At 42.1% G+C, this 15,247-nt stretch overlaps 1 protein-coding gene across 1 annotated transcript in view; it reads right to left on the minus strand.

Moving 5' to 3' along the window:
* BTAF1 (B-TFIID TATA-box binding protein associated factor 1) overlaps positions 1-15,247 on the minus strand; it is a 104,141-nt gene that overhangs the window by 33,712 nt on the left and 55,182 nt on the right. The window contains exons 22-25 of the mRNA XM_075000416.1: positions 10,567-10,720; positions 10,364-10,473; positions 4,189-4,390; positions 419-567 (exon numbers count right to left, since the gene is read on the minus strand). Of these exons, the coding sequence (XP_074856517.1) occupies positions 419-567; positions 4,189-4,390; positions 10,364-10,473; positions 10,567-10,720 (615 nt within the window). The remainder of the gene's footprint in view (positions 1-418; positions 568-4,188; positions 4,391-10,363; positions 10,474-10,566; positions 10,721-15,247) is intronic.

A 15,247-nucleotide genomic window follows, 5' to 3' on the forward strand; every position in this document is an offset into this window, starting at 1 on the left:
TATCTCATTTCCACCCTCTTTCACTCAGTTGAATAATTTGCTATGTATTCCTCCTGACCGCTTGCACATCAACAAGAAAGTTAGAGCAAAGTACTCTTTAAACGTTAACTAAAAACCTTGTATCATCTTTCCTTAATAAGGAGGCATTACACAAATTAACAAAAGCCTCTGTGATCAAAGCTGAATTAAAGTTTGAGAGAACCACAATGTTGGAGTAAGCTAAATTTAGAAAAATGCTAGTAAGGAGAGGGGAGGAGGTTAATTTCAGCTGTACTCGTACAGGTACCTCTCCAACTGACTTTGCAAGAACTAAACATGTCTGAGGGCTGAGTTTGCTCCTGTGGCTAGTGAAGAATAAGAAAGTAAGAGGACAAAAAAAAAAAAAGCACACACATATTCAAATATACCTCAAACTTACCTCAAGGGGCATTAGTCTAATTAGCGTTGCAAAGCACTGAGTAGCCATGAAACGTACACTGTCTGTCTGATCACTCATGCGACCCAAAACCGGGACTACAAGGAGGACAATATATGGAACAATACCAACATCTAGTTGCTCCATTACAGCTGTATTCATTATTAAGAAAATAAATGAACCAATTCAGTATATTTTTACATTAATACCGCAAACGATGTACTTTGATTAATAGTCAAGACTTCAACATGCATACCTTGTATATGAGCAAAAAACAAATTGCATTACCATCAAGTTAACAGCACTAGAAGTTTACACTAACAGTGGGAGACAATTGGTCAGGCAATATTAAAAAAGCTTATATCAACTAGTAATTTAAGAATAACCCTCCTTGAATGCTACAATTCTTTAAAAGGGATACTGAAAACAAAATAGAGGCTATACATCTCCAAAGGAATTTCAAAATTAAAGTTAAACCTAAACAGAAATCATGCTGACATTTTAAGAAGTCAGATGTAGAATGATGTAAATGATATCTACTTGCACATGGCAGATGTGGGGGGAAGGGAAAGAGTTTAAAAGTGCTCATAGTGCCAGCACTTTCATAGGGGCCAAGAAATCACTTAAGTCTTTGGTCAATCTTTATAGTTCACAATCACAGCTGTACCTTTTCCACTTCAACTCTGGCATTTGAAACCCACAAAATATATCACCACATCCACACAAAATGTGCAGTCTCTAACTCTGACAGCATAGATGGATGTTGCCAGACTAGAGAATCCCAGTTTTTAGAGGCACAACCTGTAGGTGTGTCCATCTAGATCCCCAGTCACTACCACGAGCCTAGTCTCCCTCAAATCACTGTGCTTACCTACTCTCATCGTATATAGCTTTTAACAAAAAATCTAAATATAAAACCTCTGTTTATATACAGGGAGGCATGGCAGTGAAGGTGGATGGCAGAGTGGAGCCAGTGATGTGTGGGGAAAAAACTGTGCGATATGGGGTGGTATGAGTGCATGGACGCAATGCAAGAGAACAGTAAAGAGTGAGCAGAGCCGCAAAAGACTATGCCATGAGAGGGCTGTGCATGAGGTGATGGGAAAGAAGTGGGGTGGAAAAGAGCTCGACCAAACTCATTATAGCTCATCAGAATGTAGTACCCATCAGCCCCTGCTCTGTCAGCTTAGTCCCCCACACAACTTGATCAATTCCCTCAGTCCTGCATGGTATTGCTTCATGTTGCACTAGGAGAGCTATGGGGGAAAGGCAGTAATAGTTGATGTGAGGAATGGAATGCAGGACTTGCAGCTGTACAGGTGTAGCCTAGGCACTTTTTAATGAAGCCACTGAACACTCAAAGGCTGCATCCACACTGCCTCCCTAGTTCGAAGGCAGGACGGTAAGTAGGGTGTTGGGAGTTTATTAATGGAGTGCTGCGGTGCACATGCGGCACTTCATCAAGCAAATTCCCTCCCGTGGCAACTCTGAAGCGTTAAACTTCAAAGTGCTGGCTCATGTCTAGCTGCGGCTCACCTGCCAGTACTTCAAAGTGCCGGCTCACGCGTAGACACGGCTCACCTGCCAGTACTTCAGAGTGCCCAGGATACTTTGAAGTCCCTTTGAGGAGTAAAGGGACTTCGAAGTTGCCCAGGCACTTCGAAGTACCAGAGGGTTAGCCGCAGCTAGACATGAGCTAGCACTTTGAAGTTTAACACTTCAGAGTTGCCGTGGGGGGGAATTTGCCTAATGAAGTGCTGCATATGCACTGCAGCACTCCATTAATAAACTCCCAATACTCTACTTACCATCCTCCTCCCTTTGAAGTAGTAGGTAGTGTAGACAAGCCCAAGCATTCCACCATACAGGCTTATCAAGCAGCATACCAGGCAGCAGCATCCAGGAATCAGTTTCCACAGTGGCACAGGTGCATTGAGGGTTCCCATGGATAAGGGATACAGCTGTTTAGCTAGAGCAGTGATTCCCAATTTTATTTGGCCATGGAACCCTTTTGAACTTGAAAGAATTTTGTGGAACACTTAATAACAGTCTTATATAGAGCTAAAAAAGTAGACCACAAATAAGGATAATAAACAAATGCTAAACAAGGTTATGAGATCAACATTAATTGCACACATTTAAAAACAAAAGTCACATTTAATTTAATGGATTTAATAGCATAAGCACTGGGATTTATGATGGTATATAACAGGCAATCACACTACTGACTGTGCACAGTGCTGAGTAATGAGATCATGGTCCCCACTCTCTGGCTAAGCTGGCATTACACACAGACACATTGTGGCAAACAAATGAAAATTGTTTTTGATAAAATTAATAAATGCTTATTTTTAAAATCATAAAATATTATTGTAATAGAATTTTCTTGCAGAACCCTTATTTTCACTTCATGGTCCCATGGGAGTTCTGTGGAACGACTTTTGGGAAACACTGAGCTAACAAAATGCAAAGAAATCTGAGGACAATGACAAAACTTCCAAAAGCTAGTAAACAGCTTCCTTTAAAAAAAAAAAAAAATTGTTGCAAATGGGAGTTGGAACAATAAAGGACCTCTGAAAAAACACAAATTTCAACATATCCTACACTACAGAGCTGCTTCTGACATCTCCACAATAACATTTTTTAAGATTAACCGAAGTAGTAAAAAAAATAAAAAAATAAAAATCTAAGCAGGATACAAATAGGACTAAATAGGTTCTGCCCACACTTAAGAACTGCACAATCCAAAAAGTTAATGTACTATTACAGTGATAAACACCTACATATGGTTATTGCCAGAAATGTCTTGTAGCAGATGCTGCAGACTGTGTAACAGTACATACCATTACTCAGACTAAGTGCTGAGTAACTCAAATATGGAAATTACTGCAACCATAAAAGGATAAAACTGTCAAGTAGTAAAACAAGGTGGGTGGGTGGCCAAAATCACATTACCAATTTTGTAAGATTTGACATATCAGCTGAAACTAGTGAAATAACAGGTCAGTCTACTGGCTACAGGCTAAAATAGGGTCCCTTCTGGTTCAGACTGAGGAATTGGTTCATTTGATCTACTACCTCACATGTAAATAAATCAAGGTAATTTGCTTATTTTCAGTCATTTGAGAGCAAAGTTTTCTTTGGTTATGAGCAGTTTCTACAAGTCTTGAAGATTGTTCATGCAATCATTTCATGAACAACCCTTTGTACATATTCTTTGGCAAGTAGGCATTGCCTCATTGGATCACATCAGTAAGGAAGAATCTGAAATCCTACACTTAAAAGACAGAAGGCGGTGCAAGAACCGTGGGCAGTTAGTGGTTGGCTTATGTCCTAAGTACAAGGACTTAAATCCCTTATAGAATGTTTATCTTACTTAAATAACTCTGCAAGTTCTTAATCAGGCACTTAATATGTTTCATTCTTTTGATAACCTACTTAGCTATGGATCTTGATGATATTTTGTGGTAGTTTGCCATAAATTCATTATCTGATAAGCCTACAATTTTACCAAATTTAAAAACTTGTTGCATTTCAGTTTTCTGGGTTCTCTTCTTGTTTCTGAAATACAAGGAAGGAAATGCTGCAATCCTCTTTCATGTTTTTTTTACTAAAACCTGAGCAGAGGCAAAAAAAAAAAAAAAAAGCCCATTCGAGGGTAAAACTGAAATGATTCAATGTCCTATACTAGGATAACACAACAAAAACTTTACTTTCATTCCCTATGTTTCGCACTACAAAAATAGCATTTTAGATAATATAAGTAAGGATACAAGCAAGTACTTCAATTGCACCCTCCTGTTTGGTAGTGTCATCTATTGCTCCCAGCCATGGAATAACCTTCTCCAGCAAAATATTCATTGTTTCCATGGTAGCTATTTTGCTCATGACACCTACACAACGAGCAACCATGTGTCTTACTGCAGTGCTCGGATGCTGAAGGCACATATAAAGATGAGGCAAATGCTGTATCAACTGAAAAACAGAAAAAATGTCAGATCTTAACATTGACTATATTTTCTATTTATCAATTATTGTATCCTAGTCACTGTCATAAAGATACCTATATCTCAAGTCTTCTGAATGCAGTGATGTTGGAGGAGAAAAAGAATACATTTCACCTACAGACATAAGACTAAACTTATTTGCCCCGAATAAAAGCAGCAAGTAAACACTCTCCAGAACAGCAAGAAGTCAGTTAGCAAGACAGATGTATGAAGTTTTAAAACCAGAATTTAAGATCTAAGAAGTGTTCTACAGATAGAAAAGAATTCGCAAGCTACGAAAGCATCATCGCTATCTGTGAGAGTTAAGCACGCAACACTTCTGAAAAGACTGCATGGATTTACATGCCTAGATATGGCATTAGGAGCCTAACTTCTGGATCTTTTTAAAAATCTTGGCATGTGTAGGAGAGCCTTTTCAGTAATTTTCTTCTTTGCTGACTACATAGGGAAATACTGGACCACCTCCTAGTCCATTCATAATTGTATTTACCACTCTTCTTTCCACTTTAAATCATTTTACATTCCTGAATCAAACTACAACTACTTATTCAGAAAAGTAGAATCAGGAAAATAATTAAATTTTGTATCTATACTTTAAAGCAGTTTAATAGCAAAGAAGAGACAAGCCCATATAACCATTCAGCTCCCGACAGAATTTGGAAACCTCTGAACAAGAAAAAACATTTAAAATTCAAGGAGCATACTGTTGCCTTTTGACATAACCATGCCAACTGTACTGCAGCTTGAATTTCAGATATTGCCACCAAACTATATTTCCAAATGCTTCAGAGAGGATACAGGAACAAACAGAAAAACAAACAAAAAAAGTTTTCTTGACCTAGCCTGACTTATAAAACAAAATGTAGAATCAATCTCTATATGAAGAGACATTGGACAAAAAGCCCAAAACAAACCAACCCAGGATACTACAAGAAGCTTTTATATCTAAAAGCTAAATAAAAATTGCAGGAGGAGGTCTCTTTTCTTAAGGGGACTAGTATGAGTAAAAAGAAGAGTACACAAGTAAACTAGTGGCAATATAAATATATAACTAATTCAAATACTGTAAACAGTACTTTAAACAATAGCAATGAAAACAAGTTACTTATCTTGTGCAGTAACAATGGTTCTTTGAAATGAGCAATCCTGTGGGTGCTCCACTGTAGGGTCATCCCAGCGCTGCAGATCAGAGATTTTTTCCAAGCTGTGGTCTGTCAGGTCACACACATGCCTTAATGGATTGTGCTCATCTCCCCACCCTCATCTGTTCCCTCTCTACTGCTGAGAAGAGGATTTGAACTCTGAAGTGTTGGGATAGAGGGAGGGTTGCCGAGCATCCACAGGGACAAGCATCTCAAAAGAACGACCATTATTGCACAAGGTAAATAAACTTCTTAAGTGGTGTCCCTGTGGATGTGCCACTGTAGGTGACTACTGAAGGCAGGATTTGGAATCATGTACAGAGAGTGGAGGATAGTACTGCTAGGCCAACTGATGTGTCTGGAATGGGCCCAGAAGTGACTGCACAGTATTTTACTCAGGTCCATCTACCCTTCTGATATATCTGCTAGGGCAGGGGTCAGCAGCCAGAAGAACAAGAAGAGCGTTTTTTGTTTTGTTTTTTTTTTTAAATATAAATTTTAATTTGGTTTAAAAAAAAAAAATCAAATTCAAGAGCCACAATTCATGTGAATACAATACAGTCCTTAATAAATAACAGACTATACTTTTTGTAATCCCTATTTTGAGAAAAGCGCACACCCACCCACCCACCCACCATATTAGAGGGGAAATTATTCACTGTTTTGAGCTCACATATTGCTTGCTATTTAGCTAAGAGTTGTTCATTGTTGGGCTTTTAGATGCTGACCGAATTATCAAAAATAATCAGGAGTGAGTTTGCGCTTTTTTGTTTGTTTGTTTGTTTTTTTAAAACTTTTGCAATTATAGCATCAGGCACCACAAAGAAGTGCTTAAAGAACTGCATGTAGCTCCAGATTGCAGACCCCTGTGCTAGGGGGACACTCCCACTTGTGGTTGTCAGAAAAGTGGCCGCTTAATATGTCTGCTGTTGTGTTCAGATTTGCAGCTCTTCAAGCTCTTGAAAGGAGGAGCAAGTATAGAGCATGAATCAAAAAATTTGTATGTTCCAAAAGCAATGGGAGGAATAGTGGGGAGGAGCAAGGAAATGCAGTGCTTCTCTGCAAGAGAGGCATGTGGGGGAAAAGGGATAGCCAGAGGGTCCGCAGGCCACAGGATGATCCTCAGTGGGCCATGTGCAGCACTAGCATTATCAAGGCTGGCTCCTCTGCTTTTCTGGTTTGTCAACCTTGATAACAATTTTTGGACCTCTGTGCTTTATATATTAAGTCTGTTCTGGTATGGCTATGGTCTGAAGAAGTGGGTCTGTCCCATGAAAGCTCCTCACCTAATACGTTATTTTGTTAGTCTTTAAAGTGCTACCAGACTACTTTTTTGTTCTACATAGGCAATGAATGTGGAGTCTGGCAAATCTGACAACATAAGTAGTCACTGCTATGCATCCCAGGATTTGTAGGTAGGACAGTATTGAAGTGTGGGACTGATTGTCGCAGTGTTTCTAAGTGTGACAAGTGTGCTGAACTGTTGTTGTAGTAGGAATGCTCTGCGTTGGCTGAAGTCTAGTAGACCTTTGATATTGCCTGCAGTTAGAGTTGGTTCAAGGGTCGACTTTTGTTCATTTATCAAAAGTCTCAGTCTTTGAAAGAGCTCACTGGTTTTGTGGACTATGTTTGTTATCTCTGTATGGGGGAGACTTATGAGACAATCACCTAGTAAGAGAAGATCATAACCCTTTCTCATTTCAAGTACAAGTTACCACTGAATGTTTTAGAGAAAATGTGGGGAGCTGTAGAGAGACCAAAAGGTAGAACTCTGTATTGGCAGTGATCATGGCCTAGTGCGAATCTAAGAAAACACCTGTGGGCCAGGTATACTGTTGTATGAAAATAACCATTTTGGGGGTTGAGGACTGCAAACCAGTCCCCCTTGTCTAGCGCTGGAATGACAGCAGCTAGGGTAACCATTTTGAACCTTTGTTTCTGTATGAGTTTATTTAGTTTTAGAAGGTCCAGAATAGCTCTCCATCCTCCACTTTTCTTCTGTGTGAGGGAGTAGTTGAAGTTCTTCTGTTGGTTTGGGGTCAGAACCTGCTCTACAGCATTAAGTTTTAGGAGGTGGTTTACCTCATGTTATAGAAGGTGCTTGTGAGAGGGGTCCCCAAGGAGGGATAGGGAAGGGAGCAGGGTATGACAAATGTAGAGAAAAAGGTATGACATATCCTGCCTGTACCCATCAGTCCGTTGTTATGGTCATCCGAGCAAGGTAATACACAAGTAAGTGGTGGCCAAAGGTTTGTTGGTACTGTGACAGCACTTCATGTTGGAGCAGGTCATGCAAGTCCTCAAATCAAACCTTCCAAAACTGTTATGAGGGGGGGTTGGTTAAATGATGTCTGGCTCTGAGGGGGTCTCCTTCTTTGTGATCTCCATTTGGATCTGCTACATTCAAATTGCCTCTGTTGTTGGTGATGGAAAGCAGGTTCCCTGGGTCTTTGGTAAGCCGTGTAGTGTTTAAGCTTGATCAATGGCATACATATTCTAAAATGTAAAAAGGGCATAACCAGAGTCTTTCATTGCATGAAGGACCTCATCAGATTTTACAGAGGCTTATTTCTATCAAAAGGTAGGCCCCTCCACCTTGTTTTACAACTCCTTCGGTACCTCTGGGGATTGGAGCCAGGATAACCTCACATCACTATTGTGGTTGCTGTGGTTTGAGCAGCTGAGTTTGCAGTGGTTAGTGCTGACTGGGGTGCTGTGCATGCTGTTGATCCCTGTTCCTTCTATACAACTGGATTTGGCATGGGGTGCGTCTCTTCTGAGAGATCAGCCACAAGTTCTTCCAGGTTGGTATAGTTTGAGTAGTCAGTTTGCCAGTAGTACTGAGGAGTAAGCTACCCTAAACTGTAGAGTGGAGGATGAGTATATTTTGCTACTGAATAGGTCTAGCTTCTTGCAGTCCTTTCTGTGGGGCAGCTTGTTTGCTGTGCTGGTGGACAGCTTCTTGAACTAATGAATGAGACTGCGAATGTAAGAAGAGGAAATCCATCTACTTAGCTGACACAAAACATTCCCTATAAGCTCTCTTGTTGGCTGGTGGTGCAGATGCTTGGCATATGCCATATATTGTCTGAGGCTTCCATTACAGGTTCATCTACAGGAAGTGCAATTTTGATTTTCACCATAGACTAATAACTGGGGCAAGCTTGTGTTGCTTTTCCTGGACCCCATGGAGTGGAATCTCCTGATTTGTAGCCACCCTTTTAAAATGGGTGAGGGCATTGTTGGTATCACTGCCTCATCTGGAGAGGAAGAGGAAATGTGAGGGGGGGAGGTTTCTTCAGGTTGTGTGTCTGAAGTGTCATCCTAGTTGTGAACATCCTCCTCATACATTTCTGAGGGTTGGATGCTCAGTGCTGATGGAGATGACATTAGTACCCATCTTTTTGGAGTGGAAGGAGCTGTTTGTAATCCCCTATAAATTTGCTGACGGGTCCCATGGAGCAAGATGGGGATGGCCACGGCTGTCCATACCATGGTTGGATTTGCGAAGCATGGTGAGGGCTACATTTGGTGTGCTTGCTCTGGGGATTGCTGACACATTGGGACAACAATCTGCTTCCATGCTCTTTTGTGTCTGCTTCACTATGGGTGGAAGACAGCACAAGAGACAATGGAAGGTAATCAGAGACTTGGCCCAGTGACTGATTAATGGCAAGGAGTGGGGACTGCAGCACGGATGAGATTTGTGTCTCCCTGGTGGAGAAACCGTGGTGGAGCTTGTCTGGTCAGTGCCACATTCCACTCTGCATGCTGCAGTCAGCATCATGCCGGGTTTGGTTCTGGATGCCAAATAGTAAATTGATGCTGGTGGGGACAGCACTGGAGTTGGCATTGTTGTCAGTGCCAAGCTCCGTGCTGTATTGGTTGGTGCTGTGGAGGACACCAAGTTTCTTGACTCTGATTCAATACTGGCAAAGGCCCATACAGGGCCACTACCGAGATGCCCCCTTTGCTCTGTCTTAAGGAGGTCAGTATTGCAGATTGTGATTTTTGCCAGGGATACCTCTCTCTTTACAAGCTAGCCTGCTTCTTAGCTGTTTTGGAAGTTAGAGGTTTCTTTTTAGCTCTATGTTTTATGCACAGCCTCCTGGTGTGTCTGCTGAAGCGACTTCACTGTAAGGGATCATCTTGAGGCAAAAAGTTCTCTGTTAAGCCTGGCTCTCACTTTGAGGCTGCTACAATAAGAGCACTTTTGGGGGATGTGTGTTTCCCCCAGGCAGTGGCCCCAGGATGAATGGCCACTGGAGATGGGCACTGGTTTGCAATAAGCACCACATTTCTTGAATCTCAGGGATCCTGGCATTGTAGCAATGGGATATATACATTTTGGTGAATTGGGTATACACTCCAAACAACTGAGGGCAAAGGAGCACAACAACTACTCGCAGAGCTTTTTCTTCCCTCCCCAGAGAATAAATATGTTCTGGTTAAATAATCACTATGTAAGGGATTTTCAAACAACTAAACTGACTAGAACCTATAATTTTTGTCTTTAAGAGGCATGAGGAGACAATGATGTGGAGCACCATCTGCAGTTGAGGATGGCAGAGAAGGAACTGAGGAGTGTTGGGCTGCATGTGCACAACTCATTAAAGGTGCTCACGTCATAGGACACCTCTGGCACGTGTGCAGCCCAAAATAGACGGCTGCTGGAAAAATCTCTCATCTGCCACATAGGATAACCCGACACCTACGGTGGAGTTCCAATAGAGAAACTACTCAAAGAAGAACAAATTGTTTTGTCACAAAATTCCTTTTGGGTATATCATGCTAATTACCAAAGGATGAAGCTGAACATCCATTGAAGCTGCAGTTGTTTCAAACACCTGTAGAGAATTGACCAATTCCTGAGCAGGAATATCTCCCTTTTCCAGAAAGGACTTTCGATCTATTAAAACAAAAAGGTGATGAGGTTCAGGTAATACATGCACTATAACAAAATAAAACATAAAACCAAAAACAGAATAAGAAGTGTACATACCAAAACTGTTCAGGTTAATATTATTTCTTAATGGACCAACCATAGCATCCCAGAGATGTGGCAATCCTATTACCATTTCAGGACCAAAATGTTTGGCTATAGTAGATAAGGCAAATTCAGCTCCTCTCCTCTGTACAACATATGGCTTCTGAGCCTACAATTCAAATGATTCAGAGAAGCAGCAGATTAGAAGAATTTAAAAATGAAGCTATGTTTATTACATTCAAGCAAGGGTTGTGCGTTAAAATCTGAAAACTGAACAAAAACAAAAAATGGAAAAAAAACCCAAAAAACTAAGAATTCCCCACCACACAAACTTAAATGAATTGTAGACACATTATAAATTTATGTTCATCCATGGGAAGACTCAGGTCTTGTCTACATGGGAGAAAGCCTGGAACAGCCAGTGCATGCTAACTACTCTGCACAAACTCCTCATGTGGGAACTTTTACTGTGCTCTAAAAAGCATCCTATCCAGTTACTAGCTTAATACTCTTTAGAAATGTATGGAGCTAAAAACCACCAAAAAAAGAAAAAGAAAACAAACACACACACACACGGTTAATACTTGGAAAGTACATCTCCAGAGAGAGTTCATGAAGAATAGTTACTAGCTTTAAATTCACCATCTAACTTGCTGATCATTACAACTTCCCCACATAGACAATCCCTCAAAGTGCAGTCTGATCTAGCTGCACCTTTGGTAACAAAAGGTGCTGAAGGACAGTTGGAGGATAGTCCCACTTTTATACTTTTGGAACCCTGTATGAAGGGAAAGGGATGGGAAAACAGCTTTCATGGTTACTGTGCTTCAGAAGATTCTAGAAGATCACAGTACATGCACCCACATTCTCTACTGGTGAGATTATGTGGGAGGACAAATTGAACTATTTATGATTACTATGCAGCATCCAGTTAGTAATTCCTTCTTTTTTAGGTCCCAGTTTAACAAGGTCATTAAATACATGCACAGCTCTTAAGCATGAAAGTAGCTCTACTAAAAGGAGACTACTCACCTGCTTCAAGTTATGCATGCATTTAACTACCCTGGTGAAAAATCTGCACCCATTGTTTCAACTTTCAGAAGCCAAAGCATAGATAAGCATGCCAACCTCTGCCATGTATATCCATGGAGCAGGTTTAAACTGAGTATAAAGAAAGTTCACACTGTTTTTCTATTAAGATTCCCTAGTGTAAATGTACCCCTTGAGTTTCAGAGCCACACAATAAGATGTTTGGCATTACAGAGTTGCTGCTCTCCTGAGAGAGCACAGCGAGTATCTCTTCCCCACAAAATACCTTAGAGAGCAGTTATATTTTTATTGAGTATACAGAACTAATTGCCATTTCCAATTTAATGACTGAAGTTATTTACAAAATATTAATCTATTTTCATTTCTTGTGAACTTTACAGATTATAAACTTCTGCAGAAGATAGCCAGTTCAAACTTTTAAAATATCAAAAAGGAAGAACACTGTAAATGAATTCATTTAATTACTTAAACAAAAGCACATTTGTAGAATGCTTATAATAAAGGTAATAAAATAATGTGTAATTACAAAACTGTTATGCCTCTAAAATGTCCAGATTCAAGCATAAAAGTTAGCATTGAGTAGAAAAGAAGTTACTCACTTGTGTAGTAACGATGGTTCTTCAAGATGTGTCCCCATGGGTGCTCCACATCAGGTGTCAGGCTCGCCGCGGTGCCACAGATCAGAGACTTCCAAGCTGTATCTCGTCAGATTGCGCATGCGCAGATGCGCGCTGGTCCTTCGTGAGCTTTCGGTCACGTGCATGATCCGGTCCACTCCAGTTCCTCGACCAACCGCCTCGGATACCTCTGAAAAATATAAAGCAGAACTCTGAAGTGGGGAGGAATGGGTGGGTAGTGGAGCATCCACGGGGACACATCTCGAAGAACCATTGTTACTACACAAGTGAGTAACTTGTCTTTCTTCAAGTGGTCTCCATGGGTACGCCACATTAGGTGACCACCCAGCAGTGGCCCAAAAACACAGAGGTGGGTACCGGATCATGTGTAGCCTGCTGCTGAGAGGACTGCTGTTGGAAGGCGTACATCCTCCTCCAGCAACCGATGAATTGCATAGTGTCTGGCGCACGTGTCATAGGACAGCCATATTGCTGCTCTGCAAATGTCCTTCAGGGAGACTCCTCTAAAGAAGGCTGTCGAGCCCGCCATCACTCTGGTGGAGTGACCCCTGGGAGGAGTTAGAAGAGGGGTCTGACGTAATGCAGAATCATAATGCAGGATGTGATATTTGAGATTCTTTGTGAGGATAGTCCTTCCCCTTTTGACCTGGGTGCAAGAGACACCAGCAGACTATCCGTCTTTCAGAAGGGTTTGGTTCAGTCCATATAAAAAGCCAGCGCCCTTCTCAGATCAAGTGCATGAAGCCGCACTTCCCTATTCGAGTTGTGAGGCTTAGGATGGTAGAGTTATCCGCTCATTGATGTGGAACTCTGAAGAGATCTTCAGGAGAAATGCAGGATGTAAACTTACTATTACCACTTCCTTGGAGAAAACTGCATGAGCGGGATCGCCATTACCGCAGCCAGCTCCCTTACTCTGCGAGCATATGTGATAGCGAGAAGAAAAGTTGTTTTTAGGATAAGTAGGCAAAGAGAGACAGTGGCTAGGGGTTCGAAGGGTGGTCTAGACAGTGTGTCCAAGACCAGATGTAAACTTCATGAAGGTGATATCAACTTCTGGGGGGAGGCGGGTATAAATTTGTGAGGTCCTTTAGGAACTGTGTCGTAATGGCCTGGGCGAAGACAGTTGACGGTTCCACTGTGTGGTGGAAGGCCGATATAGGTGATAGGTGGACCTTTAGTGATGGTAAGGAGAGTCCCCCTTGTTTTAGATCCAGTAGATAATCCAAAATCATGGGAACCGGGGCAGGGGTGGGGGTGTCACCTGTTTGGATAAACACCAGGAAGTAAAGTGCTTCCACTTGCACACGTACGTTTTCCAGGTAGTGGCCCATCAGCTGCATTCTAAGACCTCTAACTCTTTCTAAGCATACCTCCTCCAGGACGTTGAGCCAGGGATTAGCAATGCCTTGAGGCATAGTATTTGAGGCTGAGAGTGCCTCAAGACTCCTCGGTTCTGCGTGAGGAGGTCCAGTACAAGCAGGAGGGGGAGTGATCAGCAACATGACATGTATTGTAGCAGAGGAAACCAGTGTTGACAGTCCCACGCAGGGGCTGAGTGTATCAAGCATACCCTGTCCCTTCTTGCCTTTTCCAGGGCCTTGTGGATAAGTATTGTAGGAGGGAACATGAACAGCAAAGGGCCCTTCCATGATAGTAGGAAGGCATCCCCTAACGAGCCCAGGCCAATGCCCACTCTATTGATGACATTTCTTGTTGTTGTGGGTCACGAACAAGCCTATGTGTTGAATATGCAGTGAAGCAGATTGGAGCAGATCTCCCATTTGTGGTCAAGAGCAAAATGCGTGCTCAGCTGATCTGCCTTTACATTGCTGGTGCCTGGTAAGTATGAGACTCTTCAGGTTATGTTGTTTGCAATGCACCAGTTCCACAGGTGGACGGCCTCTGTGCATAATTCATGGGATCTGGCCCCGCCCTGTCAATTGATATAATACATGATGTAAATGTTGTCGGTATTGACCCCAACTACCTTGTGTTGTAGGTATTAGAGGAAGTGCTTGCATGCATTGAACACTGCCTGTAATTCCAGCATATTTATGTGCGTTGCCATCTCTGTGTGGGACCATTGCCTTTGCACTGACCTGTTTCCCATGTGCAACCCCCAACCTATGCAGGAAGCATCTGTCGTGAGAAAAACTGTGGTTTGTGGTTGGTGAAAGGGGATCCCTGACAGCAAATTCCTGGGGTCTGTCCACCATTTCAGAGACTTTTGCACCTCTGCTGGAGGTGACACATGCCACTCACAAAAAGGTATCACTGGCATGTACGCAGTTGCCAGCCACTGCTGGAGGCTGCAAAAATGAAGTCTGGCATTCTGCACCACAGATGTGATGGCAGTCATGTGCCCCAAAAACTGCAGGCAAGTTAATACTTGTACTGTGGGGCTGCATACCAGCACCTGTATCAGAGACTGGATAGCATGAAAACATACAGTAGACAGATATGCTCCTATGTCCTGCGTGGGGTCAGTCGTTGATTTTTGGAAGTTGACAAGGCCCAGTAAATGAAATGTCTTCCTAGTAATGTCTATCATGCATAACACGTCTGCCTGCGAGGTGCCTTTTAAGAGGCAGTCATCCAGATATGGGAAGATGAATACATCCTGATGATGCAGATAAGCCGACACTACTGAGAGTGTCTTTGTAGAGAACATGGGCGCTGAAGACAGGCCAAAGAGCGAACTTTGTACTGGAAATGTTTTGTACCCACAGTGAAGTGAAGGAAGTGGGTGTGTGCAGGGTGAATGGTTATGTGGAAGTACACATCTTGTAAGTCGAGGGCTGTGAACCACTCCCCGTTGTCCAGTGCTGTAACTACAGAAGTAATATATGTGGTCATCTTGAAACGTTGCTGGCGGAGGTACTGACTGAGAGCCCCTAAGTCTAGGACTGGTCTCCAGCTTCCTGTTTTCCTTTTCCATGAGGAAGTACTGGGAATAAAAGCCTTTCCCGTGGAACTCGTTTGGGATCTTTCTACTGCTTCTATAG

Source organism: Carettochelys insculpta, chromosome 7, assembly GCF_033958435.1.
Source record: "Carettochelys insculpta isolate YL-2023 chromosome 7, ASM3395843v1, whole genome shotgun sequence".
In the NCBI taxonomy this organism is placed as follows: Eukaryota; Metazoa; Chordata; order Testudines; family Carettochelyidae; genus Carettochelys; species Carettochelys insculpta.